The sequence below is a fragment of the Leptodactylus fuscus genome, chromosome 5 (assembly GCF_031893055.1).
Source record: "Leptodactylus fuscus isolate aLepFus1 chromosome 5, aLepFus1.hap2, whole genome shotgun sequence".
In the NCBI taxonomy this organism is placed as follows: Eukaryota; Metazoa; Chordata; class Amphibia; order Anura; family Leptodactylidae; genus Leptodactylus; species Leptodactylus fuscus.
The window spans coordinates 78910441-78938299 of record NC_134269.1 but is presented as its reverse complement, the minus strand read 5'-3'; the positions used below and the strand labels follow the sequence as shown (position 1 = coordinate 78938299).

General features: G+C 40.7%; 1 protein-coding gene across 1 annotated transcript in view; it reads right to left on the bottom strand.

The window, feature by feature from the left end:
- The window catches only part of UNC13C (unc-13 homolog C), a 482392-nt gene that overhangs the window by 130836 nt on the left and 323697 nt on the right, over window positions 1-27859 (bottom strand). Inside the window, exon 20 of the mRNA XM_075273478.1 lies at window positions 25874-25959. Coding sequence (XP_075129579.1) covers window positions 25874-25959 — 86 coding nt within the window. The remainder of the gene's footprint in view (window positions 1-25873; window positions 25960-27859) is intronic.

Genomic DNA, 27859 nt, shown 5'->3' with positions numbered 1-27859 from the left:
TTCTGCAGAGGAATTACTTCTCAGCTGGTCATATCGCTTTTCATCCATGGAGATCTCCATTTATTTCACTCTCCGTCTGTGACTCCAATCATTTTCATATGACTAGTAAAATCCCTTCCCCTGCTGTACCAAGGCTTAGGCTTTTTCTTTTCTATTGTGCCGTATATCTACTCTTCTAGAACTTAAACTGGGACAATGTAATTCATAGCTTCCAGGTAGGTTACGGTGTGTTGATTTTGTAAGGCTTTTTACATTTAGGTGGCTTAATGCGCAAGTTTTAAGGAGTTTGTAAGAGACATGGCTTTGTTTTGACAGCAATGCGCAGAGCCATTTTGTAAGCTGTATTTCAATGGTGTTTGGATAGTTCTTAAATTACATATTGTGACAACTGCAAACATTTTGGACTATAGTTTTATATTTAGGTATTTTAGATTTGACATTTAATTTACTAAGTGCACTTTCTTACAAGCACTAAATGGATGACTACTGGTTATAAAAGACATTTTAAAGTGGTAACTAAAAATATGAGCCTACAATGTGCCAGACTGCGGGGTACATAGCATTTTTTGCAGCTATGTTTATTGTTTGTTTTATGTTTATTGTGCTTTGACCTACAGATTTAGCAAAGTTTAATATTACATTTATGACACTCTGCATTGTAATATCTCATCAAAGAAGACAACACAAGTCTATTGAAAAAGTTGAGTTAACATACCAGCGCCAGTATAATAAACATGTTATTTGTAATGTTACACTTTTCTATATCTGTATTCACTCTACTCAGAGTGAATACAGAGTAGAATACTAGAATATTACTCAATTTGTACACTGTATATAGATTATATCTTGTAAATTGTTATAACACAGTGTTTCCCAAGTTTTTCCAATTTGAGGCATCTCTGGAAAAAAAAAAAAAAAACCTTCCTTGGGTACCCATACCAAATTATTGTTACCCAAAGGAAAAAAAAACTACAGTTTTACTGTGTTTTTTTTAGCACAGTTTTTGAATTTACAACTGGAACATTGACTTGTTTCAATTGTAAATTTAGAAAACCTATCCAAAAAGACCATCAAAACCAACTGCATTTTTCTATTGCACCATGTAAATGCACCTTCAAAGCTACTTCACCCTATACTTTCCACCCAGCATATATATACACACACACACACGCGCGCACGCGCACACACACACACACGCGCGCACGCGCACACACACACACACACACACACACACACACATTCAGCTTTTACCATCACCAGGCTCCCTTAGTTGCCCTCACATAGTGTCATGCTTCCCAGTGGTCTTCAGACACCTAATAATGCTCACAACTGGCCCTCATACAACTATAAATGCTCCCCAGTGGTCCCCAGACAAATTTTAATACTTCAGGGCCACACGGTGGCTCAGTGATTAGCACTGCAGCCTTGCAGCGCTGGAGTCCTGGTGTTCAAATCCTGCCAAGGGCATAAAACCATCTGCAAGGAGTTTATATGTTCTCCCCGTGTTTGCATGGATTTCCATCCCATATTCCAAAAAAGACATAATGATAGGGAAAAATGTACATTGTGAGCTCTATGTGGGGCTCACAATCTACATTAAAAAGAAAAAAAAATTAATACTCCCTAGTGGCCCCCAGGCAAGTATTAATGTCCTCAGAGGCTCCTAGGCAAATAATGTCCTCCAATGGACGACAGAAAACAGACATGTAATAATGTCCTCCAGTGGCCCCTAGGCAAGTCATAATATACCCCAGTGGGCCCCAAGCAAGTAAAAATATCCCTTGTAGCCACTAAGCAAGTAATAATGTTCCCCAATAGCCCCTAGGCAACTAATAATGGCCCACAGTGGCACATAGGCAAGTAATAATGTCCACCAGTAGCCCTAGGCAAGTAATAAATTCACCCAATGGACCCTATTTAAGCAATAATGTCCCCCAGACTACTAATGATGTCCTCCAGTACTTTTCCATCCTTGGCCCTCCGAAGCTCTGAGGTTCTCCTGTTTTTAGTCTGCAAGCTGGATACATCAGGTGTTCACCAGGCATCACTAGCTGATGTCTGAATGATGGAGCTGAATGCTAAAGCCTAAAGAATTATTGGTTCTGGGACTTTTTGATTAGGGGATAGATTTCCTACTAAAGTGCAAAGTGTATTGCCTATTATACAGTGGACCTATATTCTGGGATTTCAAAATATATTCCAGTTTCATTTATTTGTTATATACTATAGTATATATATAATTTACTGTAATAGAATATTTGGCTGACGGTGAAACTCATTGTGACTGGTACAAAATCAAGTACATTATAAGCTTTCTAAAAAAGTATAAAGTCTAATACAGTGTTATTAACAATCAATGGGAATAAATTCCTCCACAGCAATCTACAGTATATGCCATCTGTGATGGGAGAAAAGGCTACTGGTGTGAAGTAATTTCAGGATTATGTATAATTCAAATTATTTTTCACTTTCACAATTTTTGTACATAAAAGAAGTCTCTCAGTAGTTCTGATTTTCTGAGACTAGGATATTGATTACTGTGGTCTCTTCACTACTTATCAAGCACAATGTCATATACCATATAGTGCATGTGCTTGTTATTGTAGCTGAGCCCCATTAATTTGAATAGGATTGAGCTTCAGTATGGTCATGTTGCCAATGGACATAAAAAGAGGACGCAGCGCTCAACATCATAGTCTTGGAAAATCCGTTTAGAACTGCTGAAAGCACGAGATAAGTGAAGAGGGTAAAAAATTAGAGAATACCTAAGGTAATGTTCATTCTATCTATACATTCTATCTATACAAGTCAGAAATATAGGTTTTAATACATTGTGTACCATGATTGAAATTGCTTACTGAGCTCTTAAAGGTGTTTTCCCATCTCTTTGTTTCAGCTTTACCTGCAGTGTCTGCTTCTCACTTTCTGTATTTCTCCTCCCTCCCCCTCTTCCCTTGCTGAACAGGACACAAAATCCTTCCGCATATCATATACTATGCAGATGCTTGTATAGAACAGACTCAGTGTTATCTGTGTGTTCACATAGAGAGATAAAAGACCAGGCTTTATCAGCAAACTGCAATTAGCTGAACAGATTGTCCTGCCGGCACTGAGTAAGTGATGGCACTTGTCCTATCTCCAAGGTCTGTGGATATAGCAACGCTGTGTAAACAATGTGAGGAATAAGGTCACACTGCAGGAAAAGAAAGCAGAATTTCTAAAGCAATATATTTAGGAAAAGTCTTCAATTTACATAAGCTACCAGTATAGATAGGATCCTTGAGATGGGCCAACACCTTTAAGTAATGTCTATGGTGGTCTCCAGGCTGGATGCTATAGCTATCTCTAAAGAGTAGAGGGGGAGGGGTTCTAAAGTCTTTAGTGCCAGGGGCACTACATATGAAGGAACCACTCACAGGACATTTATAGTCATGGCATGTAGCATATTAAAACATCTATAACTGGCATATCTACCTAGTATAAATATCTACACAGGTATACTGTACCGGATTATTCCTGTCACTCATCTAGTGCTTTCAGCAGTTTTGTGAGGTCAAAACTACAGAGACTTTCCCATTAATGAGGTTGGGTTCTATCTGCTATGTATGTGGGACCAGTCTTCTATTGTTACTTAGCGCTGGAGGATCCACCCAATATAGTCAATAAGCACCAATGACAGCCATGGATTTACATGTGTGTAAATTCTTAGTAGTGGGTCAAGCCCCATTAAAGTGCATCATTACATAGCACGTCAGACAGGGCTAATGTAATTTATGACCTACATTTAGAAATAAATATTACCCAGCAAGTAAGGAGCAATAAAGAGCAATAATCAATTATTCAGCAGTAAGCAATACAATGTAGAATTACATGCACAGGATCATGTAGCAGCAACATAGGAAGTATCATGTACAAGGTCATAATGTCAGTCTCATGACACAGGAATAGATGGTATGGTTGTATAGTGAATATGTTACATATATGCATTATTGATCTCTAAAAGGGTATGTTCTGCCCTCATTGTTTCCCTCTACTCACGTACAGTTCTCCAGATTATTTGAGGTCAGAGATTCCTCTTGAAAGGCACAATGTCACATACTGATACAATGCACTTGTCCTTGCTCTTTGAGCTTCACAGATCTTTTGTGAATTACTCTAAAAAAGTCAGAGCTAACTACGTTGTTAGATTTCATATTACATCTGATAAAAGTGCATATATGAATGTACAATGGGATTACAGAGTTCTACATCTGCGACTGACAATTCCCAATTCATAGCTTCAGTTGCAGGGCACTTGAGATTTTATCAAAAGGATTCATAACAGCAAGCCTAACTAATGTTACAAGGTGATATCTGAAAATATAACATTGTGGGTTCAGCAGGGGTTGCATAACCTTGTCAGAGGATGAATGGTAAAAAAAAATACGTAAGTTGCTGGTAAGAATGAGCCTCATTAAATGACATCTGCGGGGGAATCGCTCCTCTAATGGGAGAGGTGGCTGCAAGTGAAAAGTCATAGAAGCTCATCTTCATTTGCTGTGTTGTCATACTCCCGGATGACTGGTGGTGTTGAAAGTGAGGGTGGGAGTACAATTTCACACATGAAAAAATCAATCCATGGAGTGACATGTTACTATTACTTGAAAGGTAACCAGTACTGCTGCCAGCTATGTCTTTACAAACCATTAAAGACCAGTTTAAATTGTCAACCTGAAACCATTGATATACAGGTATTGATGTAAAGCATGACAGGTGTACACTTTGCATGTGCACTCTCTTTTGGATGCAGTGTTCTTCAATAGTATTGTACCAACAAGCTTACACAGTAGCAGGATAAGATAGACCAACATGTCAATTCCCTATACTAAACCATGGGAAGAATATGCAAATCCGCCTTCCATGATGTAATTAGGAAGACAGTTGCTGCCTCATTGTTGCAAACCAATAGAGGGCGCTCACTGGAATGTGCAAGCCTGTCTTAAGACAGGATTCCAGTGAAATAACCCAATAATGGCTGCTCCCTTTAGCCTCATGCCCGACCTTCCAAGAGGCCTTTGTTTAGCAATGACGCTGGGATTATTACCAGGTTATAGTCTCTCAATCGAGGACAGCTGTTTCGATCTGGTTGGATCTCATCAGCCCGATGTAGAGAGGACTATAACCTGGTAGAGGTGAGAGGCTTAGACAGGGTTCGGGGGATATTGTCACTCCTTAGGGAGAGACCACCATATAGGTGTGTGGAGACTTGTTAAGCCTTTAGCACTCCACTTTGCAAGGAACTATGGGAAGAATATGCAAATCCGCCTTCCATGATGTAATTAGGAAGACAGTTGCTGCCTCATTGTTGCAAACCAATAGAGGGCGCTCACTGGAATGTGCAAGCCTGTCTTAAGACAGGATTCCAGTGAAATAACCCAATAATGGCTGCTCCCTTTAGCCTCATGCCCGACCTTCCAAGAGGCCTTTGTTTAGCAATGACGCTGGGATTATTACCAGGTTATAGTCTCTCAATCGAGGACAGCTGTTTCGATCTGGTTGGATCTCATCAGCCCGATGTAGAGAGGACTATAACCTGGTAGAGGTGAGAGGCTTAGACAGGGTTCGGGGGATATTGTCACTCCTTAGGGAGAGACCACCATATAGGTGTGTGGAGACTTGTTAAGCCTTTAGCACTCCACTTTGCAAGGAACTATGGGAAGAATATGCAAATCCGCCTTCCATGATGTAATTAGGAAGACAGTTGCTGCCTCATTGTTGCAAACCAATAGAGGGCGCTCACTGGAATGTGCAAGCCTGTCTTAAGACAGGATTCCAGTGAAATAACCCAATAATGGCTGCTCCCTTTAGCCTCATGCCCGACCTTCCAAGAGGCCTTTGTTTAGCAATGACGCTGGGATTATTACCAGGTTATAGTCTCTCAATCGAGGACAGCTGTTTCGATCTGGTTGGATCTCATCAGCCCGATGTAGAGAGGACTATAACCTGGTAGAGGTGAGAGGCTTAGACAGGGTTCGGGGGATATTGTCACTCCTTAGGGAGAGACCACCATATAGGTGTGTGGAGACTTGTTAAGCCTTTAGCACTCCACTTTGCAAGGAACTATGGGAAGAATATGCAAATCCGCCTTCCATGATGTAATTAGGAAGACAGTTGCTGCCTCATTGTTGCAAACCAATAGAGGGCGCTCACTGGAATGTGCAAGCCTGTCAGCCGATCCGAACAGTACTCGCTCAACTCTAGATTCTACCATTAAAAGAACCTCTTCCCCCTAACCACGTCGGAATAGCCTTAAAAGACTATTCGTCTCTTACCTTTCCCATAGCCAGCGCCGCCTTCTCCCTGAGCTGTGTTCGCGCCTTCCGTGTCGTCTTCTTTGGGCCTCATGGATGACGCATGCGCAGTCGGCTCTGGCTGCGAGAGCCTGTTAGAGCCGACTGCGCATGCGTCATCCATGAGGCCCAAAGAAGACAGAGACGGAGCTGCGGAAGAAGGCGGCGCTGGCTATGGTAAAAAGGTAAGGAGATTATTCCGACGTGATCAAGAAGGAAGTTCTTTAACTCCTCGTGTGCCGAGCGCTTCCATTCATTTCAATGGAAGCGTACCATTGAAATGAATAGAAGCGGCTGGCACGCGGGGGGTTAAGCGGCCGCCGGCAAAGTTTGCCGGCCGCCGCTTTCAATCATATAAGGCGCACCGGACAGCGCTGCGCCTTGTAGTCCGGTGCGCCTTATATATGGACCTAGGCAGGACTATAAGGCGCTCATGGGTAATGCGCCTTATAGTCCGGTGCGCCTTATAGTCCGCAAAATACGGTAGTCAAGGTTTCTTAACACTAACTATGGACATCAATTAAATATATCCTTTCTGATAGAAAACATTGTTGTGATGAAGACAACTTTCTCCTTCTATAGCAAATACGTTCATAAATGCAACTGTTTTACATTTGGGTCACACAGACAGTTCTCCCCAAAGCAAGGGCTATATGATAAGGCTACATGTTATATGGCTAGATAATAAGGCTACAATTAACACAGATCCATCAATGTCAACCTATTTTTGTGGTACAGATGTGTTCACAATTGACAAAAACTCTACTTTGCTTAAGGACTTCAATTCTTCATTAAATCAATTCCATACAATATCACATAACACTAGATAAACACTTTAGAGGCTGTAATTAATGACACAGTTATTGGGTGAGTGCACATAGATAAACATAGGGTAGTCAGCATATCACTTTGTGATATCCATTTATGTAAAGCTGCTCATCTCATGACAAACATATATACACATGTCTAGCTAAAAGGACAGATCAGGAAGGACATATTTGTATGTTTGTCCAGAGAAAGACAAATGTACCATGCCTTTGGAAAGTTAAATGCTAACAATAACCTTCCTGTCACACAGTATATTAAGAAGTTTCCTATTTGAAACCAATTGTATACAGTTAAAGCACTTCTGTCACGAGTAAGATGATTTTTTCCTATAGCAGTACATGCCCAGGTGCCTAGACCCAGGAGCCTTAGGGGGTCCATAAGGTATCTCTTTACAATATGAGGAGAGCAGTACTGTAAGTGATACATTATAGCTCTTCCACTGTTGAAAGATACAGTAACTGAGAGGAATTTATTAAGACTGGCAGTATGTACATCAGTCTTAATCTATTCCCCCACTGGCACCAACAGTGCCTGAATTATTGAGAGACTCTGGTTTCTTAAAGGGAAACTGTCAGGGTGATGTGGGATAGTAAATCATCCACAGATCCTTATGGATCTTGAACATCTGGAGGTCCAATTGACTCATGTTTAGTTGAGTATAAATAAGAACAAAGACAGTTTTACATTAAGGCTGTTTGAAACACCAACCCCCCTCATCATGACAGGTTCTCTATGACTATTCAAGTGCACTCCCATGCACCAGAATTGGAATCTCCGGCAGTCAGAAACTGGTGTAGATTTCCTATATAACGCACACCAGGTTTCTGGTGTGAGTTATAGCAAATTTGTCGAGGCTGATTTGAGGAAGTGTCCCCTACTTGGCTCACCTTGGTCTACCACCCACTCCACCTAATTTCATAAAAAAGTGTTGAGCAGGGCGATGAAAGAGGGAAGGATTGCATTTTTAGTGCAAATAAAAGGGCCATTTCCCATTTATATTTGTTTCCTGGCATTGAGATAATAGTAAATTCCCTCCATTCTGTTTTTCTGCAACTGCACTGTTACTATTATCTGTCAGTGCCCCTCTTACACACTGATATCTCTATAAATTTCAGGTACATGTCAATTTGTGACAATTGTTACTTAAATAACAATAACCATTTTCAGTGTCAGGAAATTCTATAGTCCTAACCGAGTACATGTTCGATCGGATATCAGGCTGTTCGAGATGTTCGATTCCAGTCGAACACCATGTGGCAAACTCACAAAAAATTTGATTCCCCTCCCACCTTCCCTGGCGCTTTTTTTGCACCAATAACTGAACAGGGGAGGTGGGACAGGAACTACAACAAAGTAGGCAATGAAAAAAAATCAGAAAAAGCCATTGGCTGCAAAAATCAGGTGACTTCCACTTTAGACTAATAGTGGATTTCAGATCTGATTCATATGAGACTAGGAATTTGCTTTATTTAGGTAGGAATGTTACTCAAACAGCTCATTGGGGCTCTATCTTGTGGCAGCCCATTATATGCTAGTCGGGATCCCTGTCAGCTTGCGATATGCGGGAGCTGACTTTTCCCCATAGAAAAACATTGGCCAGCGTTGATTGGCCGAATGCCGTACAGTGTACAGCATTTGGCCAATCAACGCTGGTTCTGCTGGAGGAGGCGGAGTCTAAGATTGGTCCACAGCAGTCTCCATTGTGGTCTGATCTCAGATGTAGCAGAGTTGACAGAGCTCTGTACATCTCAGATGTAGCAGCGTTGACCGCACAGCACTGCTACATCTCCGGAATAGCAGAGTTGACAGAGCTCTGTACATCTCCGGAATAGCAGAGTTGACAGGGCTCTGTACATCTCAGGAATAGCAGAGTTGACAGAGCTCTGTACATCTCAGGAATAGCAGAGTTGACAGAGCTCTGTACATCTCCGGAATAGCAGAGTTGACAGAGCTCTGTACATCTCAGGAATAGCAGAGTTGACAGAGCTCTGTACATCTCCGGAATAGCAGAGTTGACAGAGCTCTGTACATTTCAGATGTAGCAGCGTTGACCACACAGCACTGCTACATCTCCGGAATAGCAGAGTTGAGTGGGAGCTGACTTTTCCCCATAGGAAAGCATTGGCCAGCATTGATTGGCCAAATGCCGTGCAGTGTACAGCATTCAGCCAATCAACGCTGGTTCTGCCGGAGGAGGCGGAGTCTAAGATCGGTCCACAGCAGTCTCCATTGTGGTCTGATCTCAGATGTAACAGAGTTGACAGAGCTCTGCTATATCTCAGATGTAGCAGCTACATCTGAGATCAGACCACAATAGAGACTGCTGTGGACTAATCTTAGACTCCGCCTCCTCCGGCAGAACCAGCGTTGAGTGGCCGAATGCTGTACACTGTATGGCATTCGGCCAATCAACGCTGTCCAATGCTTTCCTATGGGGAAAAGTCAGCTCCCACATTATTAGTGGCGTAACACAGGGACTTTGGCGTGTTAGATGCCCCCAGGCATGCTTCCTCTGCTTGTCCCAGTTGCATTCCTGAGGTGTTGTCATCATTTGTTGAGGTGTCATAGTGGACTTGGTGACCCTCCTGAGTCAAATATTGGTTTCCCCCTAAACGAGTATTTTTTCCCCATAGACTATAATGGGGTTCGCTATTCGTTCGAACAGTCGAGTTTTGAGGGGCTACTCGAATTGAATATCGAACTTCAAACATTTCACTGTCCGCTCATCTCTAGTCCTAACATCTTTCATCTGTATAAGGAGGGCTAGAAAGGAGTTTTTCTAACTGGATAAAACAAGTAAAGGAACAGAATTTGTCTATCGATATGATGTGTTAGTAATGGTGAGAAGATGTCATCTGCTAAGTTACCACTCTCATGTGTCTTACTGACAGCACATTGCAGCTCTTTAAATGACCGCAGTAAATCATACATTGTTTATGTATATTACATATTTCCAGATTTATAGTCACTTTGAAAATAGTTTGTGGAAGAATCATTCCTCCAACTCAAGAATGTAAGCAGGAGCCTCAGCGTCCGATAATAGTGGGTTTTGCATACTCCTCAGAACTCATCAATTTGCAATTAATTGAAGAAACAGCACAATGCATAATTTTACATTACAATGCAGAGTTCTCTATCATTATTTAAATGGTCATCACAATTGTGCTTTTTCATCAGGCAAACTTAATATTCTCAAGTGGAAAACTGTTTATTAGACCACCACTAATTATGCAATGTATAAAAAAGATGTAAAACACTCGCTTGTGATAAAGAACTTATACTGCTTCACTTGCAAATTGGTTTTTTAATGCAGTTTATGTAAGTTAGTTAACTGTATATTTCAGTATATTGAGCACATTCAACATCTTCTCATTACTTGGATTTGCCTATCGATGAAGGAGGCCATTAAGGAAACCTATTTCTACTATTTAAGACATTGAAGGCTAAAGAGTTCTGACTTTAAAGGGGTTGTGAATGATTTTTTAAAAAACCTGCTTTTTAGTAACAGCCTGACTCCGTGAGCTGCGTCTGCCCTTTAAAAATGAATGTGCAGCAATATCAGAAACAGATGACAGGAGTAGCACTATTTCTGAAAAGACATCCTGCTCACAACCTAAGAAAAAAATATTCTAAAATTCAAACTCACAGGGCAATAAAATGACAAGCAATAATCACTTTAAAAAAGACTGTCCCGAAAATATAACTTTTAATGAAAACATTAACATCTTTACATGAGCAGTCAATATCATAGTAACTAAACCTGAAAGTATAGACCAAATCACAAAACAGAATAACCAAAGACCTATAGCACATAAAGACATTAAAGAGAACCTATCAACATCTCAACTAAGCCCAGCTCTATTCATCATTCTAATTCTGGCATAGCTGGATTTTTTTTCTATACCCTCACCATTCCTGAGCAATAAAGGCTTCTGCCTGACACCATCCACCTGACACTACAGAACGTAATTGGCATATTAAGCATCAAAAGCAACAAAGTTTATTGTTTGGGAACAGAAGGGGTTAGAGAAAAAATTCTAACAGCACTGGAATCAGTGTATATTAACAGAGTCTAAGAGGTGGAGATGGTGAAGGTGGCGAAAGGTCCTCTTCACACCACAGAGACCACCAGAAACCTTTCTTTTTGCTTTTGCAGAGCAATCAGTAGATGATGTAGTAGTCTGTTCATACAGATCACAGAGTCAACGGGCAAGGCAATACTGTGTAAAGTTGTCCCTATTAAACATTACTGTCATTATAACAAAAAGTTCAATATATTGTCTCATATGCATTTCTGTCAATGTTGCCAGTGGGACCACTCGAATCAGGGGCTCCAAACAAAATATAACAAAGTTAGTAGCCATCAAATATCAGGACTAGGACAAGCTAGCTAATGAGCATGGCAGCATTACCTAACCATCTATTATCCAAGGTTAACCAATGAGCTGAGCACATGGTCTTTCTAGGATTAGGAGTCCAGTGGTTAGTCATAATCAGTGGTTGACAGACAGGACTCTATGCATGCCTATACAGAGAAGACTAGAATTCATTGAATGAGACCACCCACTAGACCCTGAAGTATAGAGAACCAGTAGGGATATCAATTAATAATTTACAATAACTTCAATAACTCCTGTTCTATGACATGAAGCTGGTACATTGGATTTCAAGGTGACGGGTTCCCTTTAACCGACTTTGTGTATTGTGAAAACTCAGTAAGTGCTACAGTCTTTTAGAAATCCACTTGTTATAACATATTGTGCAAAAGACGAGCTCATCTCTGCAACCAAAAACTATTCAAACAAGCTCCAAGCCACTAAATATGTTCTCTACGTTGGAAAGACAAAATCAGGGCTTTATGAATTTATAATGTCTCACAGCTGCAAACCATGCTACTTTCCTAAAAAGCTAATTTTGTATAACATATGCAAGTGTCTTAAAGCTGCTGAATAACTGCAGTGACTGTGAGACCATTACATACTGTATAGAAATAAAACTACCATAAATACATAAAAGAAAACTTCATTGAACTCTCAAGTTCTAAACTAATCTGTGATTACATCATGTGGAGGTTACTCTCAATCATGGAAACTAGGTCAGCTAGGTCAACGACCTATTGTCAATGACCAAGAGTAACCATTTTGATAAATGCATCTGAAATGAATTCCTAGATTCACGAAAATTCAACCAAAAATGAAATTCAATGATAAACTGTTTTGCTCACCTCTACTTCCTACATATTTATCCATTGCTTGTATCTGCCCCTTATTTGATATAACTTGTAAAGGTATTAGTATTAGTTCATGCTATGCTTGCACTTGTGTTACTGTATGTTAATAATAAAAAATGCAATAACTACAATAACATATGAACTCAACATTGCCTATACATACATTAAAACTGCTATATCTAATATTTCTACCACAAACCTAAACAATTCAAACACAAAGACACATAGACATACACATTATGAGTAGTTAATGCAAATGCAAAAAACTGAAGCTAAAATTATCTCTGTGTCACTGATCTGTTAAATGTACACTGCATTTAATGACTTTTCCTGTAGCCAAATGCATTTTCTACTTCCATACTGCCTCCTAAGGGGCTTATGGCAAATCCCAGACAAGGAAGATCAAGTAATTCCCATGGTTTTCACATGGATCACAGTCACTTAGGAACTGACATTCTGCAATCTGATGAAAGTCTAAAATGACCTTACAACCTTGAAAACTACCAATTCGAGAACTCCTTGTAGCTTGCTATTAAGTTTCCCTAGACAGTAGTAAACATCACGTATAGTAGTTGGGTGTTGTAATGAAAGCTCAGTGCTTTATATCTCACACTATTGCTTATAAGACCTTTGGAAGTCAAGTAAAAAATCTGAGATCCCCAAAAGGTGAGAAACTATGTTTTCAATAACTTCCATTCATCCTTGTATTTCTGCCGAATGTAAAATGAACAATATACTTTCTCAGTATTTTCAAGATATCTGTATGCTATCATGGAATGACATGCATATTCATATTTTTACCTAGAAGTTGAAGAAAAATACAGACCTAATGCTCAAAATTATTCTAGCTTGTCTGTGTAAAGTTGCATCACTGCCATTTCCCTGACGAAGATTTCCTATTGTCAAACAATAGGAGGTTAAAATGCTGAAATGTTTCTAATGTTGTCTATAATTTTAAAGAGGACCTTTAATGTCCTCATATTCATATGCATTTTATATACTGCTAGAAAGCAGACAGTGCACTGAATTCAGTGCACTGTCGGCTTTCTCATTATGTGCCCCTGGGCTGGAGATATCAGTGCCGTTAATTTTGGCACCAATTTCTCCCACTGTCAGAAGGGCGTTCCTAGTGTCATTGCTTGGTGGCGAGAAACGTCCACCCCCTGACAGTACTCTAATATAGCTTTTTTTCCTGTCATAGGGGGTATTCCTCACAACCTTACAATGACGCTATTCTGTCAGGAATGCCCTTCTGACAGTGGGGAGAGATCAGAGCACCGATATCTCCAATCCCTGGGCACATAATGGGAAAGCGAACAATACACTGGTATTCAGCACACTGTTGGCTTTCTAGTGATATATAAAACCGCATATGCATGAGGACATGAAAGATCCTCTTTAAACTTAGACCAGGAAGTCAGAAGTTGTGCCAGCTTCTAAAACAGTTGTTTGACTTAAATAGAGCCAGGGCAGAAAGATTATAGAAGTTGGATCTCTAGTCACAGCTAGTACTTCTGGTCCTTTGTATTGTTGACTTCTGGTTAAATATTTCGACCTTAAACAGTTTTCCACCTTATTATGACATATCCCTTCCCATTTACCTCCAGCTATACTTCTATAGCAGCAAGACATGTTGGATTTATGGGTGGATACTATCTGATATACACTGTAAACAGTATAGATAGGATCCTTGAGATGGGACAACCCCTTTAATGAGTTAACAGCATGTTTTATCTGTAAATTTGCACTTTATTGCACGTTTGAGGTTGTTTGCCATTTTAAGCCTTTTGTAACTTTTAAATGAATTTTGCCAAAGAGGTTAGAGTAAGCTACATGAAACAACACTTTGACTTAGAACATTTTAGAAGGAAGAGAGGAAGAGGAATTGTAAGGCTAAGTTCACATCTGCACCAGAGTCTCCATTGGACACTCTGATGCAGAAACCACCAGAAATTAGCAGAGAGAAAAGTCCTGCACGGAGGATAACTGGAGAACCTCATAATAGTCAATGGGATCTGCTGGTGTCCGCAGATAACTGCTCTCTGATCCCCCAGCTGACACAAATGACGTAGAACCAATGCAGATGTGCTCCACAGCTGGATAACTGTATGTGACTTTGTGAAACAGAAGAGAAAGAGAGAGCAACAGGGCACACTTCTAAAAGAGAGACAGACCAGTAGTGTCTTAAGAGTGTTTTGCTAACCACTGAAGTGCCTGACTAAAAATACAGTAAAAACTGTGAGTTGTCAACGATTCTACCAACCGTCCCCTGAGTCTGTTTTCCTGCACCTACATCCAACAAGGGCAGCCCATTCACTATCAGGCAGGAGATTACCACAACAAACATCCATATTACAAACCCTCCTCATCATTGCACCAACTCAGGGGTGCGTCAGAAGTTCTGATAGAGACTACAGCCATCATGAACCCAGCTGCAACTGACTACTAATTGTAGAGAGTCTTTGGCACTACCCCAAGTAAAAATTGCAGCTCACATTACAATTTAGAAGTATAACCTGGACAGCACAGGAGCAACTAAAATAAAAACATAAGATGATGCTCTCCCCTAGCAAAATAGCCAAATGCATAGCATAGAACAACATAAAGAAGCAGAAAAAAGGAGAGTCACTCAACAATGGTAATAGCTTAAAAACATCCTTTATTCCAAATCTGGCCTTCCTCTGTTTCTAGTGCAAATGTTACTACTTTTCTATCTAGAGTTCATATCAACTGTAATATTCTTCTGTTTTCTTAAACTCAATATGGAAACAACAGAGTTCATCATCTATTTCTAAGCTTCCTCAGCTTCCCTAACTGACTTGTCAATCAAAATGATTTGCTCAACAGTTTCCTCAGTCTCACAAGCTTGCCACCTTAGGGTGACCTTTAATTGTACCCTGTTCTGCTGCCTTAGGGTGACCTTTCATTGTGCCCTGTTCTTCTGCCTCAGAGTGACCTTTCACTGTGACATTTATCAAATCCAATCCAGGAGTCTGCAAAAACTAGCCATAGTCTAACAGAGGAAGACAGAACAACATATTTAGGTGACTAGATGTAAAAGGTTGTTTTAGGTCAAGGATCAAGTTTTCTATGTCCATGAGTATTCCCAAAGCAAATATTATACATGTTGGGGATAAAGATATTTTTTGGGGGAAACATGATGTTTGAACTTGTACAGTTGTACAGACATAGCGGCCAATAAGCATCACAATTTCTAATCACAATGTTATTTGTCATGAGACAAGAGGTAAAAATGGACTAAACAAGCATTTTTCACTTATTTCTAACTGGGCGGATGAAGAAGAGTGTATGAAGTAAAGAAATTGATTTTTTTAAGTCGTATTATATATTTTTGATAAACAGAGTATCATTTTACAATATTTAACTTTAATCCATTCTTCAACCATGTTACAACCATGTTACCTAAACAGATCCAGAAATGTTACTACATATACATATATATATATATATATATATATATATATATATATTACAGGTACGTGTTGGAAACACTGTGTAAAGTCCTAGTTGGACCTCACAATGCATTACAAAGAGGCCAGGTGTAGTGTACCAGCTGACTGTATGAGAAATGTTCTTGCTTAGGACTGTAGGTGACTCAGAGTGACAGCTGACATCTTCCTGCAGCCGCTACAGCACTTACTGTCACCAGAGGCATATTTCCAATGACAGAATATAACATGATACATTTGTTAATGATGATTGCCAAATGTAATTCAAGAAACACATAGATAAATGGGAATTTGATGTTATTGACTGTTTGTGAAGTACCTGACATTCAGATGATCAGGACGTAGCTACAATAAAGATACATTCTTGTCACATTTAATGTATTTCTTAAAGCCCAAGGCTTTCCGGGATGCAACTCCGGCTAGCATCCTATATTTAGCAGATTAGATTGATTTTTGTTATTCTCTCAGAATGTAGAGGAGATGTATTTTCTTGTGCTACCTCCCTTGAGGTGATGTTTGATCTTGTGTGAAAACAACAACTTGTCATCATTAGGATCACAGGAAAAATTAGGTCTGAGCTATATGTATTACCTATAACACACCTTGCTGCACGAACCAATAAACATAATAAGTGATGTAATGTTGGTGCATCTTAAATTTGTCTTCGCAGGAAAGTGAGACTACAAAGAGTTAATAAATACTCATTTTCTAATTATAGTCTAACCCTTTTACCTACAACTATTGGAGGCTTCTCTAAAATGACCTTGTACCTGTAAAGGACCTACCTAGTCCCATGCCTGCATCATATATACTATCTGAACAATGACAAGTATGAAGGATACTACATAATTGGTATACCCAATGGATCTCACTTGCCAAGCAGACAATCAATCTTGCTTGTTAACTGCAAGCAATTAGAATGTCTGAACCTCAGACTGGTTGCTTATAGGGAGACAAGTCGGGTCTTCTGTGGGTTACATTGGATTTCCTGCATTTCTCTAACACATGTAATGTTATAAATGTGTTCTGGGATCAGTATATGGATCCATAAAATGAAAAGATTACACAGTTATTTTTAATACGTTTCTATGTTAGCCGTTTACAGGCAGAGACATGATTTGCCCCTTTACAAACCATTAATGTGTCATTGTCTGTTGATTTCTCATCAATGCTTTAGTAAAGAATGATCTAGAGATGGAAAAAGTACAAAATAGAGCAACAAAAATGATGAGGGAATAGAAAACAATATGTAAAGACCATCCTTCAAGGGTGAGTTGTCTTTAATCTTGCTTAGAGCAGACCTGTATATTCTGCAGGTTATAGGGTAAGAGGTGCTAAGTACACTTATATATACTATAGCCCTAGTTATAAAAGGTCCAGAATAACATGTATTTTATTAATTTAAACCCTTGATCTTTCCATACTTATTTGCAAGGGCAAAGCTTATTGAATGGTCCTTCTTCTTTATATAATATACCACTATTCTAAATGGCACAAGTTAGGTAAGGGGCCTATTATTGATATGGCATCCAGGGGTTTTACGTTACACCTCTGCTTAGTAGTCCAGTGGACAGTCTTACCCAGTGACTTTGTAAGAAGCGATAACTGCCACTAATAAGGACTGTGCCCTGAAATCTAAAGTAAGCAAAAGGTTAAATGAAGAAATGACAAGTTACACCTACAAAACTATGTATCAATCTGTTCAGTCCATCCTGTTCTATAACATACTGTTTTAAGAATGGACAATATTTTTAATGTGACAAGTTCCCTTTAAGATGAGTAGATTGAGGGAGGTAAGATCGTGATCCACCTTTAAAAATATGAGGATAGATTCTGCAAGTAATATTCTGAAAAGCCGTCCGATTTTAAAATACTCCTTACTGTAAAGCTGTCCATACGCATGAGAGAAAAGTCCATCAAACTTGCTGATATGTATGGCCTCAGTCAATAATCTCATGTTCATGGGGCCTTCAAACATTAGTCAATCACTAGAAACTAGTGGACGTTATAGCAAAAAGAGAGAAATGCTCAAGGATTGTATTATTACTACAGGTATTATGTACAGGTGTTCAGCTTATGTATTCTGATCATTACGTGGCACCAGGGAGGAATCTTCCTTCCTTACTTCTTCAATAGACTGTAAACTAATATATCTGCAGCCCCTTTCTGACAGCTCTTTTGGGCACTAAGATGTATGTATTTATGTAGTGCAGTAATTTAAGGGCCTATATGTAAAAGGATATACAAAGAATGTGGCCTATGGAGTCCTGTAAAGTTAGCTGAACATACATTTCTATGCAATCCAATACAACAGTAATAAAAATAAGTTGTAAACTATTTCAGAAACCTTCCAAATCCTAAATTTGTATACCTTCATAGCTGATGGAAAGCTGTACTCTTGAAATTCTGCTATGTTCTCATCTCTCTACATCTGATATACCAAAAGCTGTCACTATAAAAGATCAAGGCTGTCAACATCCAGAATGTCTATACTGCTGGTTAGGCAATCTTACATGCTGCATATATCAGAAGTCTAGAAAGGTATACTATTTGTGTCTTATGGACAGAATATCACCAACAATATTTAGGAAATAAAATTGTGTTGTATTAAATCATTGCAAAGGCTGAGATTAATTTTAGAACATGTCAAAGTAAAAACCTTGAAGCTGCCATATACAGACCTATTTCCAGGGACAAATTAAATCCAATATAAATGGACTAGACTGACAGTGCCACTGAACACACATTTGCTTCCAAAATTAAAAGAAAGAAATATGAAGAAAAAAGTTGCCAGTAAACACCAGTCCTTGAGCTGTCCTCTGTTTGTCCTCTTCTGTCATTCTCTAAATGTTTATTTTTAGATTTATGCTAAGTATATCTATTTCTGGGAAATTTGGCTAACAACCAGCATGGTCACCATAAAAATGTAATTCAGCTTTCCCTGACTCCTAAATGTTGCATCAGTTTTGACATTAAGAAGTATAGGAACATTGTCAAGAAGTCATATGTAAATCCTTTAAACTGTCTATGATAAAATATAAAACAAAAACATACCACAGAAAATGGTAATATTGACAAAGACAGTACAGAAGCAACTACAGAATATGAACCTGTAGCGAGGAGATGAGAGAGAAATCTTTCAAACATTTACTGTTTGTGTCTGGCTTTGTCATTAGCCTCAGTAGACATGTGGGTGTGACTCAGGATGTGAATATATACATATATATATATATATATATATATATATATATATATATATATATATTTGTAAGAAAAGTATACCTAAGATAAAAGATTATAGAACAATAGATTGGAAATGCCAGTTCCTGTGTTATTACTGACACTAATATTTTATAATGAAATGAAATTATATTCTTCAGTCTATACATAGTGTGGTGCTGAATGATATAAACATCAGGTCACTGCAATGACAAATGTACTAAATGATCAGTATAATATAGGTATGATAAACTAGGCCTATTTACACATTAAAGGGAGTTTGTCACCAGAACCCAATATACAGTGGGGCAAAAAAGTATTTAGTCAGTCACCAGTAGTGCAAGTTCCACCACTTAAAAAGATGAGAGGCGTCTGTAATTTACATCATAGGTAGACCTCAACTATGAGAGACAAAATGAGAAAACAAATCCAGAAAATCACATTGTCTGATTTTGTAAGAATTTATTTGCAAATTTTGGTGGAGAATAAGTATTTGGTCAGTAACAAAATTTCATCTCAATAATTTGTTATATATCCTTTGTTGGCAATGACAGAGGTCAAACGTTTTCTGTAAGTCTTCACAAGGTTGGCACACACTCTTGTTGGTATGTTGGCCCATTCCTCCATGCAGATCTCCTCTAGAGCAGTGATGTTTTGGGGCTGTTGCTTGGCAACACGGACTTTCAACTCCCTCCAAAGGTTTTCTATAGGGTTGAGATCTGGAGACTGGCTAGGCCACTCCAGGACCTTGAAATGCTTCTTACAAAGCCACTCCTTCGTTGCCCTGGCGGTGTGCTTTGGATCATTGTCATGTTGAAAGACCCAGCCACGTTTCATCTTCAATGCCCTTGCTGATGGAAGGAGGTTTGCACTCAAAATCTCACGATACATGGCCCCATTCATTCTTTCATGTACCCGGATCAGTCGTCCTGGCCCCTTTGCAGAGAAACAGCCCCAAAGCATGATGTTTCCACCCCCATGCTTTACAGTAGGTATGGTGTTTGATGGATGCAACTCAGTATTCTTTTTCCTCCAAACACGAAAAGTTGTGTTTCTACCAAACAGTTCCAGTTTGGTTTCATCAGACCATAGGACATTCTCCCAATACTCTTCTGGATCATCCAAATGCTCTCTAGCAAACTTCAGACGGGCCCGAACATGTACTGGCTTAAGCAGTGGGACACGTCTGGCACTGCAGGATCTGAGTCCTTGGCGGCGTAGTGTGTTACTGATGGTAGGCTTTGTTACATTGGTCCCAGCTCTCTGCAGTTCATTCACTAGGTCCCCCCGCGTGGTTCTGGGATTTTTGCTCACCGTTCTTGTGATCATTTTGACCCCACGGGGTGAGATTTTGCGTGGAGCCCCAGATCGAGGGAGATTATCAGTGGTCTTGTATGTCTTCCATTTTCTAATTATTGCTCCCACAGTTGATTTCTTCAATCCAAGCTGGTTGCCTATTGCAGATTCAGTCTTCCCAGCCTGGTGCAGGGCTACAATTTTGTTTCTGGTGTCCTTTGACAGCTCTTTGGTCTTCACCATAGTGGAGTTTGGAGTCTGACTGTTTGAGGGTGTGCACAGGTGTCTTTTTATACTGATAAGTTTAAACAGGTACCATTACTACAGGTAATGAGTGGAGGAAAGAGGAGACTCTTAAAGAAGAAGTTACAGGTCTGTGAGAGCCAGAAATCTTGATTGTTTGTAGGTGACCAAATACTTATTTTCCACCATAATGTGCAAATAAATTATTACAAAATCAGACAATGTGATTTTCTGGATTTGTTTTCTCATTTTGTCTCTCATAGTTGAGGTCTACCTATGATGTACCGTATTTTTGGACTATAAGACGCACTGGACTATAAGACGCACCTAGGTTTTAGAGGAGGAAAATAGGGAAAAAAAATTTTGAAGCAAAAACTGGTAAAATATTTAATATATGGGAGTTGTAGTTTTGCAACAGCTGCAAGGCCACATTGACAGGTGACCCTGCAGCTGTACGGGAATGCATAGAGTGTTTTTTTTTGCGGGGCCAGCTGTACTTTTTAGTTATACCATTTTGGGGATATCTATTGCTTAGATCACCTTGTATTGAAAAAAAAAACAGGACGTGATTTAGAACTTTTATTTATTTCATATTTTTAAAGCTTTTTTTTTTTTTTTTTTTTTACTATTTTATTCCCCCCCGGGGGCTTGAACCTGCGGTCACTTGATCGCAAGTCCCATAGACGGCAATACAACTGTATTGCCGTCTATGGGACATTCTGTCTATTAGTATTACGGCTGGTCATAGACCCAGCCGCAATACTAATGTATAGCAGTGACAGACCCGGGAGCCTCATTAGGCTCCCGGCTGTCACCCGAACAGGTCGGCTCCTGCGATATCGCCGCGCAGGAGCCGGCCTGCATCTTTACAGGTACGGGGCCGGTGGGGACCGGCCCCGGGGGAGAAGGGGCCACGGATACTGACCCGGCATCCGCTGTACTATAGAGGCGGATGCCGGGGAGGGATAGACGCCGGGGCCTGAGACATCGCTGCCCTGCCCTGCATGAAGCCAGCGGCGGGGGCACGGAGGAGCCCCTGCCGCTGCTGGCTTGATGCAGGGCAGAGGAGCGCAGCGATGTCTCAGGCCCCGGCACCTGTAATGGCGTCTATCACTTGCCGGCTTCCGCCTCTCTATTACAGCGGGTGCCAGGCGCCACCTTCAGACTATAAGACGCACCCTTCTTTTCCCCCAAAATTTGTTTGATTCAGGTGACCCAAAACTTATTTATATGCGGGACTAGGTTCCTATTCTGGGTTCTTATTACAGACTCCCTTCAAAGGGGTTATTCAGTTTATGGCTAAAAAAAAAAAGAAAAAACACTACTCAACTCTTCAATTCCCCATAAATCCAGTGCAGATGTTCCATTAACTCTCCCAAGCCTCCCATTGTTGAGGGCTGAAGACAACTAAGGTCACTGTTTGTAAAAAAACAATTTGGGTGGGGGACCATTAAAGTGTCTGCACTGGATAAGTGGGGAGGGGGGAAATGGAAAGGGTGAGAAGTGTTATTTGTTTTTATTTCTTAGGGGTTTTTTTGGGGGGGGGGGTTAAGAAAAGGTGTAGATACTAGATATAGGTGAACACCGTTCGATCGAATAGGTATTCGATCGAATATCAGGCCGATTGAGGTATTCGTTTGCAATCGAATACCACGCGGCATACGCAGTAAAAATTTGTATCCCCTCCCACCTTCCCTGGCGCTTTTTTTGCACCAATTACTGTGCAGGGGAGGTGGGACAGGAACTACGACAACGGAGGCATTGAAAAAAATTGAAAAAACCCATTGGCTGTCGAAAACATGTGACTTCCCATTTATAAGAATAGCCAGCGCCATCTTCGTGTCATTTGCGGTGAGAGATAGGGAGAGAGAGAGATCTGCAGAGGGCTAGATAGTTTCTAGTAGGCAGAGAAAAACGGAAGAACAACAACAGCTCTTTTCAGAGCTATACACTGCAGGGAGAAGAGTCGAGATTTCAACGGGGTGTCTCCCCAAATCAGGGATACAGAGAAATTCAGTCCAGCAATATACGCTCAACCCAGCTTTACAGGCAGTGTCCCCACAAACACCTAACAGGGATACAGATCAATTCAGTCCAGCCAGATACGCTCAACTCAGCTTTGCAGGCAGTGTCCCTCCAAACACCTAACAGGGATACAGAGCAAAACCTAGGTGGGAGACACCGAAATTCAGTCAGGCTATGTACGCTCAATCCAGTTTTTCGCGGTGTGTACCCCCAAAACCTAAGTGGGAGACAGCGAAACTCAGTCAGGCTATGTACGCTCAATCCAGTTTTTCGTGGTGTGTACCCCCAAAACCTAGGTGGGAGACACAGAATTTTAGTCAGGCTATGTACGCTCAATCCAGATGTCCACGGTGTGTACCCCCAAAACCTAGGTGGGAGACACAGAAATTCAGTCAGGCTATGTATGCTCAATCCAGTTTAACACGGTGTGTAACCCCAAAACCTACCTGGGAGACACAGAAATTCAGTTAGGCTATGTACGCTGAATCCAATTTTTAAGGGTCTACCCCACAAAGCCAAGTGGGAGAGAGCGATTCATTCAGTCAGTCCATATACGCGACACCCATCTGTCCTCCACTGAACCCCCCAATGCTAAGTGGGAGACAGCCATTCATTCAGTCAGGCCATTTATGGTCAAACATGTTTTTAATGTTGTACCCCCCAAAGCTAAGTGGGATACACAGCAATTCAATCAGGCTATATCAGGTCAATCCAATTTTTAAGGGTCTAACCCACAAAGCTAAGTGGGAGACACAGCCATTCAGTCAGTCAGGCCATGTATGGCCAAACCTGTTTTTAATGCTGTACCCCCCCCCCCCCGAAGCTAAGTGTGATACACAGCATATCAGTCACGCTATATAAGCTCAATCCAATTTTTTCGGGGTCTACCCCCCAAAAGCTAAGTGTGATACACAGCAAATCAATCACGCTATATAATCTCAATCCAAGTTTTAGGGGTCTACCCCCAAAAAACTAAGTGTGATACACAGCAATTCAGTCAGGCTATATAAGCTTAATCCAATTTTTGGTCAAGCCAGTATTTTTTGCTCTCCATGATGTAAAGTATGCCATTGTCTCTTGAAAAGCAACCCAACATGAAGTCAGCCATGTGTGCCAGTGTTTTACTTGGCATGACTGCCCCCAACTGTAAGGGTCACTCTCCATTTCCTCCATTTTCCAATCCCCTTTACACCATCTGTGCTGAAGCAATGGGATGCACTGAACTTCACCCTCAAGCCTCGTGTGGGACAGTGACATGAAATGCCACTTCATCCCCCTCATCTTCCTCCGCTATCCAATGGTGCGAAGATGACAGGAGTATGCTCTGAATGTTTTCAGCCTAGCAGAGGCTACTTTTCACTTACGAAAATGGCCGCACTTTGACCAGTATATCAGGCACAATGGTGTAGGTTTCAAAGAACCTTTGCACCAACAAGTTGTAAACATGGGCCATGTGTGGACCATGTTTGAGTCTGGCAAGCTCCAGATCTGCTACCAGGTTCCGGCCATTATCACATACGCAAACATGTCTGGGCCCAGGTGCAGTAGGGAAAAACACATTGCCATATCACCCAGGATGGCATCCCTCACCTCGGTGGCAGTGTGCTGTCTGTCCCCCAAGCTGATGAGCTTCAGCACGGCTTGCTGACATCTCCCCACGCCAGTGTTGCAGCATTTCCAGCTCGTAGTTGGAGTTGATTTAACAGCGGAGGAGGAGGAGGGTGGTGTTTCAGCACTCCTGCCAGGAATATTGGGTGGGGAGACAAGGCAGGCCGCCACAGTTTGCAACCCTGTCCCAGCCTCAACTACATTCAGCCAGTGTACCGTGATTGAGATGTAGTATCCCTGGCCGCATGCACTTGTCCACGCGTCAGTGGACAAGGGGAACTTTGTAAAAAGTGCAGAACTTAGGGCCCGCCTGATGTTACGGGACATGTGCTGGTGCAAGGCTCAACTCACCCTAAGGGCCAAAAACACTGCAGGTGAATTTTGTTCAGTTCCAAAGGACTCTGTGTTTAGATTTGGCTCAGTTGCAGCTCCAAAACATGCCTTTGAAGGCAAGGTTTCCTTTAGTGGCTCCATCTCAGCTGGATGATGATGGTGAAGCTTGGTTAAATCTGGTGTCGGAAGGGAAAGTGGTTTCTGATCTACATCTAAAGTGCTGGAGCATGTTGTTTGGACTATTAACACCTGATCAGAACCCTGTGGAGGTAATCTAGAGTCCGATATTAAAGGACCATTACCGGTAGTAGTGATTGCAGCCAATTCTCCATGTTTGCGGTCCTCTAAATAAAAGTTACCCCCAGGACTTGATGCCAAAATGTTATCATTTTCCCAATCAAAATCATGGTCAATGTCTGGGTCCTCAATCCAATCCACTGCATCAATCCCACACAATAAGAGTGATAGTTCTGGAACCACCGTTTTAGGGGCTAACAATTTTAAAGGGGCTAACACTCTGCTGGTGCAAGGCTCAACTCACCCAATGGGCAAACAACTCTGCAGGTGCAAGGCTGAACTAAGTTAAAGGGCCTAAAACTCTGCTGGTAAGAGACTGAAGTCACCTAAAGGGCCTCAATCTCTGCTGGTAGCTCAGCTTAAGGGCCTCTACCCTAATTTGGAAGGGCTCACATTAAGGGCCAGAAAAGTGAATTTTGGAAGGTCTTACCACATCACACACACACACACACACACACACATCCACAATGACAGTTCAGGGTGGGTACTGTTGGATTTCCCATTGCCTATGCCATCTGTGGTTGTCATGGGCAACGTGATTTAAAGGGGTTCTTGGTAATGTTTCTTTAGCTTAAAATGTGGGTTTCTGTCCATCCAATTGGTGAGGAAAGAAGGTTTCCAGGTATTTTCCCACTTTAATAGTGTTTTTTTTGAGTGTGGAAAGTGTGTTAGTTGATAGGCGGTGATGGTGAGGTAAAACTGACTTGGGTTTGTTAGATGTCCCCAGACATGCTTCCCCTGCTGCCCCAATTGTATTCCAGAGGTGTTGTCATAATTTCCTGAGGTGTCATAGTGGTCTTGGTGAACCTCCTGAGTCGAATGGTGGGTTCCCCTGAAATGAAGCATTTTTCCGCATAGTCTATTATAGGGTTTGATATTTGTTCAAATAGTCAAATATTGAGCGGCTATTCGAAACAAATAACGAATATTGAATATTTTACTGTTCACGCATCTCTAGTAGATACCTTAATTGTGTATTGTTATAGAACATTTACCTTCCAAAGCATACTTCATATCCTGGGCAAACAAGTTCCACATCACTTCTGAACTGACTTTCCCCATGTTGAGCTCTTGAGGAAATCTGCAATGAGAATAATCCATCCATAAATTACATACATTTGACTTTTGACACAGATAATTTAGAATTATTACTTGAAATCATTGGCAGGTGATCAAGGACTTCTATATACTGTACACTTGTGGAATTAAGATATTTTTAGCTGATGATAGACATAAACAAAATAACATCCTCTAACTAAACACATTCGTGGCTTATCTCCAGTTAATGCATATCTTGGTTATATAACTTGGATAAACAATTCAGTTTCAATGCCACTAGAATACCTATGGGCAAAAAAAGAGGCATAAAATGAAACCACTTCACTCTGCCCGCATTCAGCAGCAAGTGTTCATACAATGTAACACAGAATTCATACAATATACACTGACTAGGATGACTTTGGTGATAACACTGTCTCTGTATTTGAACCATTCTTTGTTTGGTTTCTCATTTGTTTTGATGGCCTCTAGTGGTCATTAAATTGCATTGGGGATGGCCCACTTAGCTTTCAGGCCCTATAAAAACGGCTATGTCCGCTACTCTTGTAAATGTATCAGTTATAGTTTTAAGCAAGCCTATGGCATGTCCTGCGATTCTAGAGAAGGTGAAATACATACCCTTTATTATTGGTGGACTTCATTATATTTTTGTCTTCAACATAGAAACATACTAGACAAGACTGAATGGAACACAGGTCCATCAAGTGTAACCTGTAACCCTTCCAAATTGATCTAGAAGGAGATGATCATGCCCAATGCCCCATTTCAGGGAAAAAATTCCTTACCGACTTCAAAACTGACAAAGATATAAATATTGTCCAAATGTATGGAAACTCCTAGCTTAACCCTTTAAAGGGTTTTTTTCGGCCTCAAATTGAATTTTTGTTCTGATGACCTATCCAGGAGGTGCTATCTGTGCCGCCTGTCCACTAGCGACTTCCAGACACTGCTGGAAGAGCTAATCTGTGCGGGGTCGGGTGTCTGACCTGACAAATCGCATACTGATGATCCATCCCATGGATAGATCACTAATATCAAAACTCAATTTGGGTCCAGAAAACCCCTTTAGGCTACTTCCCCACATAGCGAGCCGCAGCTGAAAAACGCTGTGGAAAAGACTGTGACATTTCCGCTGCTGATTTTTTTCTGCAATGCGTGGATGGGATTAGCCAGAATTTGCAGGTACTGTAAAATGCGGTTTCTCACCACAGCTAAAACATTAATTTTTCACAATGTGGAGCCCCTGCCTTAATGACATAATCATAGTCATATGAAGACTTGTGTGTGTGGGGGGGGTGAATCATACATGAGTGTTCTAGTTAATATATGTGGGAACCTGAGGGTATAATTTAGTAGATGTAGAAAAATGAGTAGAGCCAGCATTTCATCCCAGCCCTATAAATAGGCTTTGGTTATCTTACTCAAACGATGTCTCTGTTGTCAAGATATCACTATTTTTATCAATATACAAATCATATCACATATCATGAGTGTAAGAGGCATGGCTTTGGCATTTCAATAAATATCTAAGTTAAAACTCTGAGACAACGTCATTGGCTACTCCTGTGCATTGGGAATGTTTGTCTCCTGCTGGCCGGTGATGTAGCCCTTCCTTAAGAAAAATGGTTAATAAAAGGTAAGGTAGGATATAATTTATATCCTACAGGCAAAGTGGAATTCTGGACTTATCAAATTCTGTAACAACAGAGCTCTATGGAGCATTAAAGGCATTTCTCCTTACTTCTTTGGAGTAATGCTAACATCCTCATTGCTTCAAAGAGCTCATTTGCATATTATGTATCTGAGCAATAGAGGCATTGATTCACAAGGAGAAAATGCCTTTTTATTCAGGTGATCCTAACCTGTATGTCTACCGGGCTGTGCTGATATTATGAATCCTGGTGGTTGAGCAACCCTGGTGA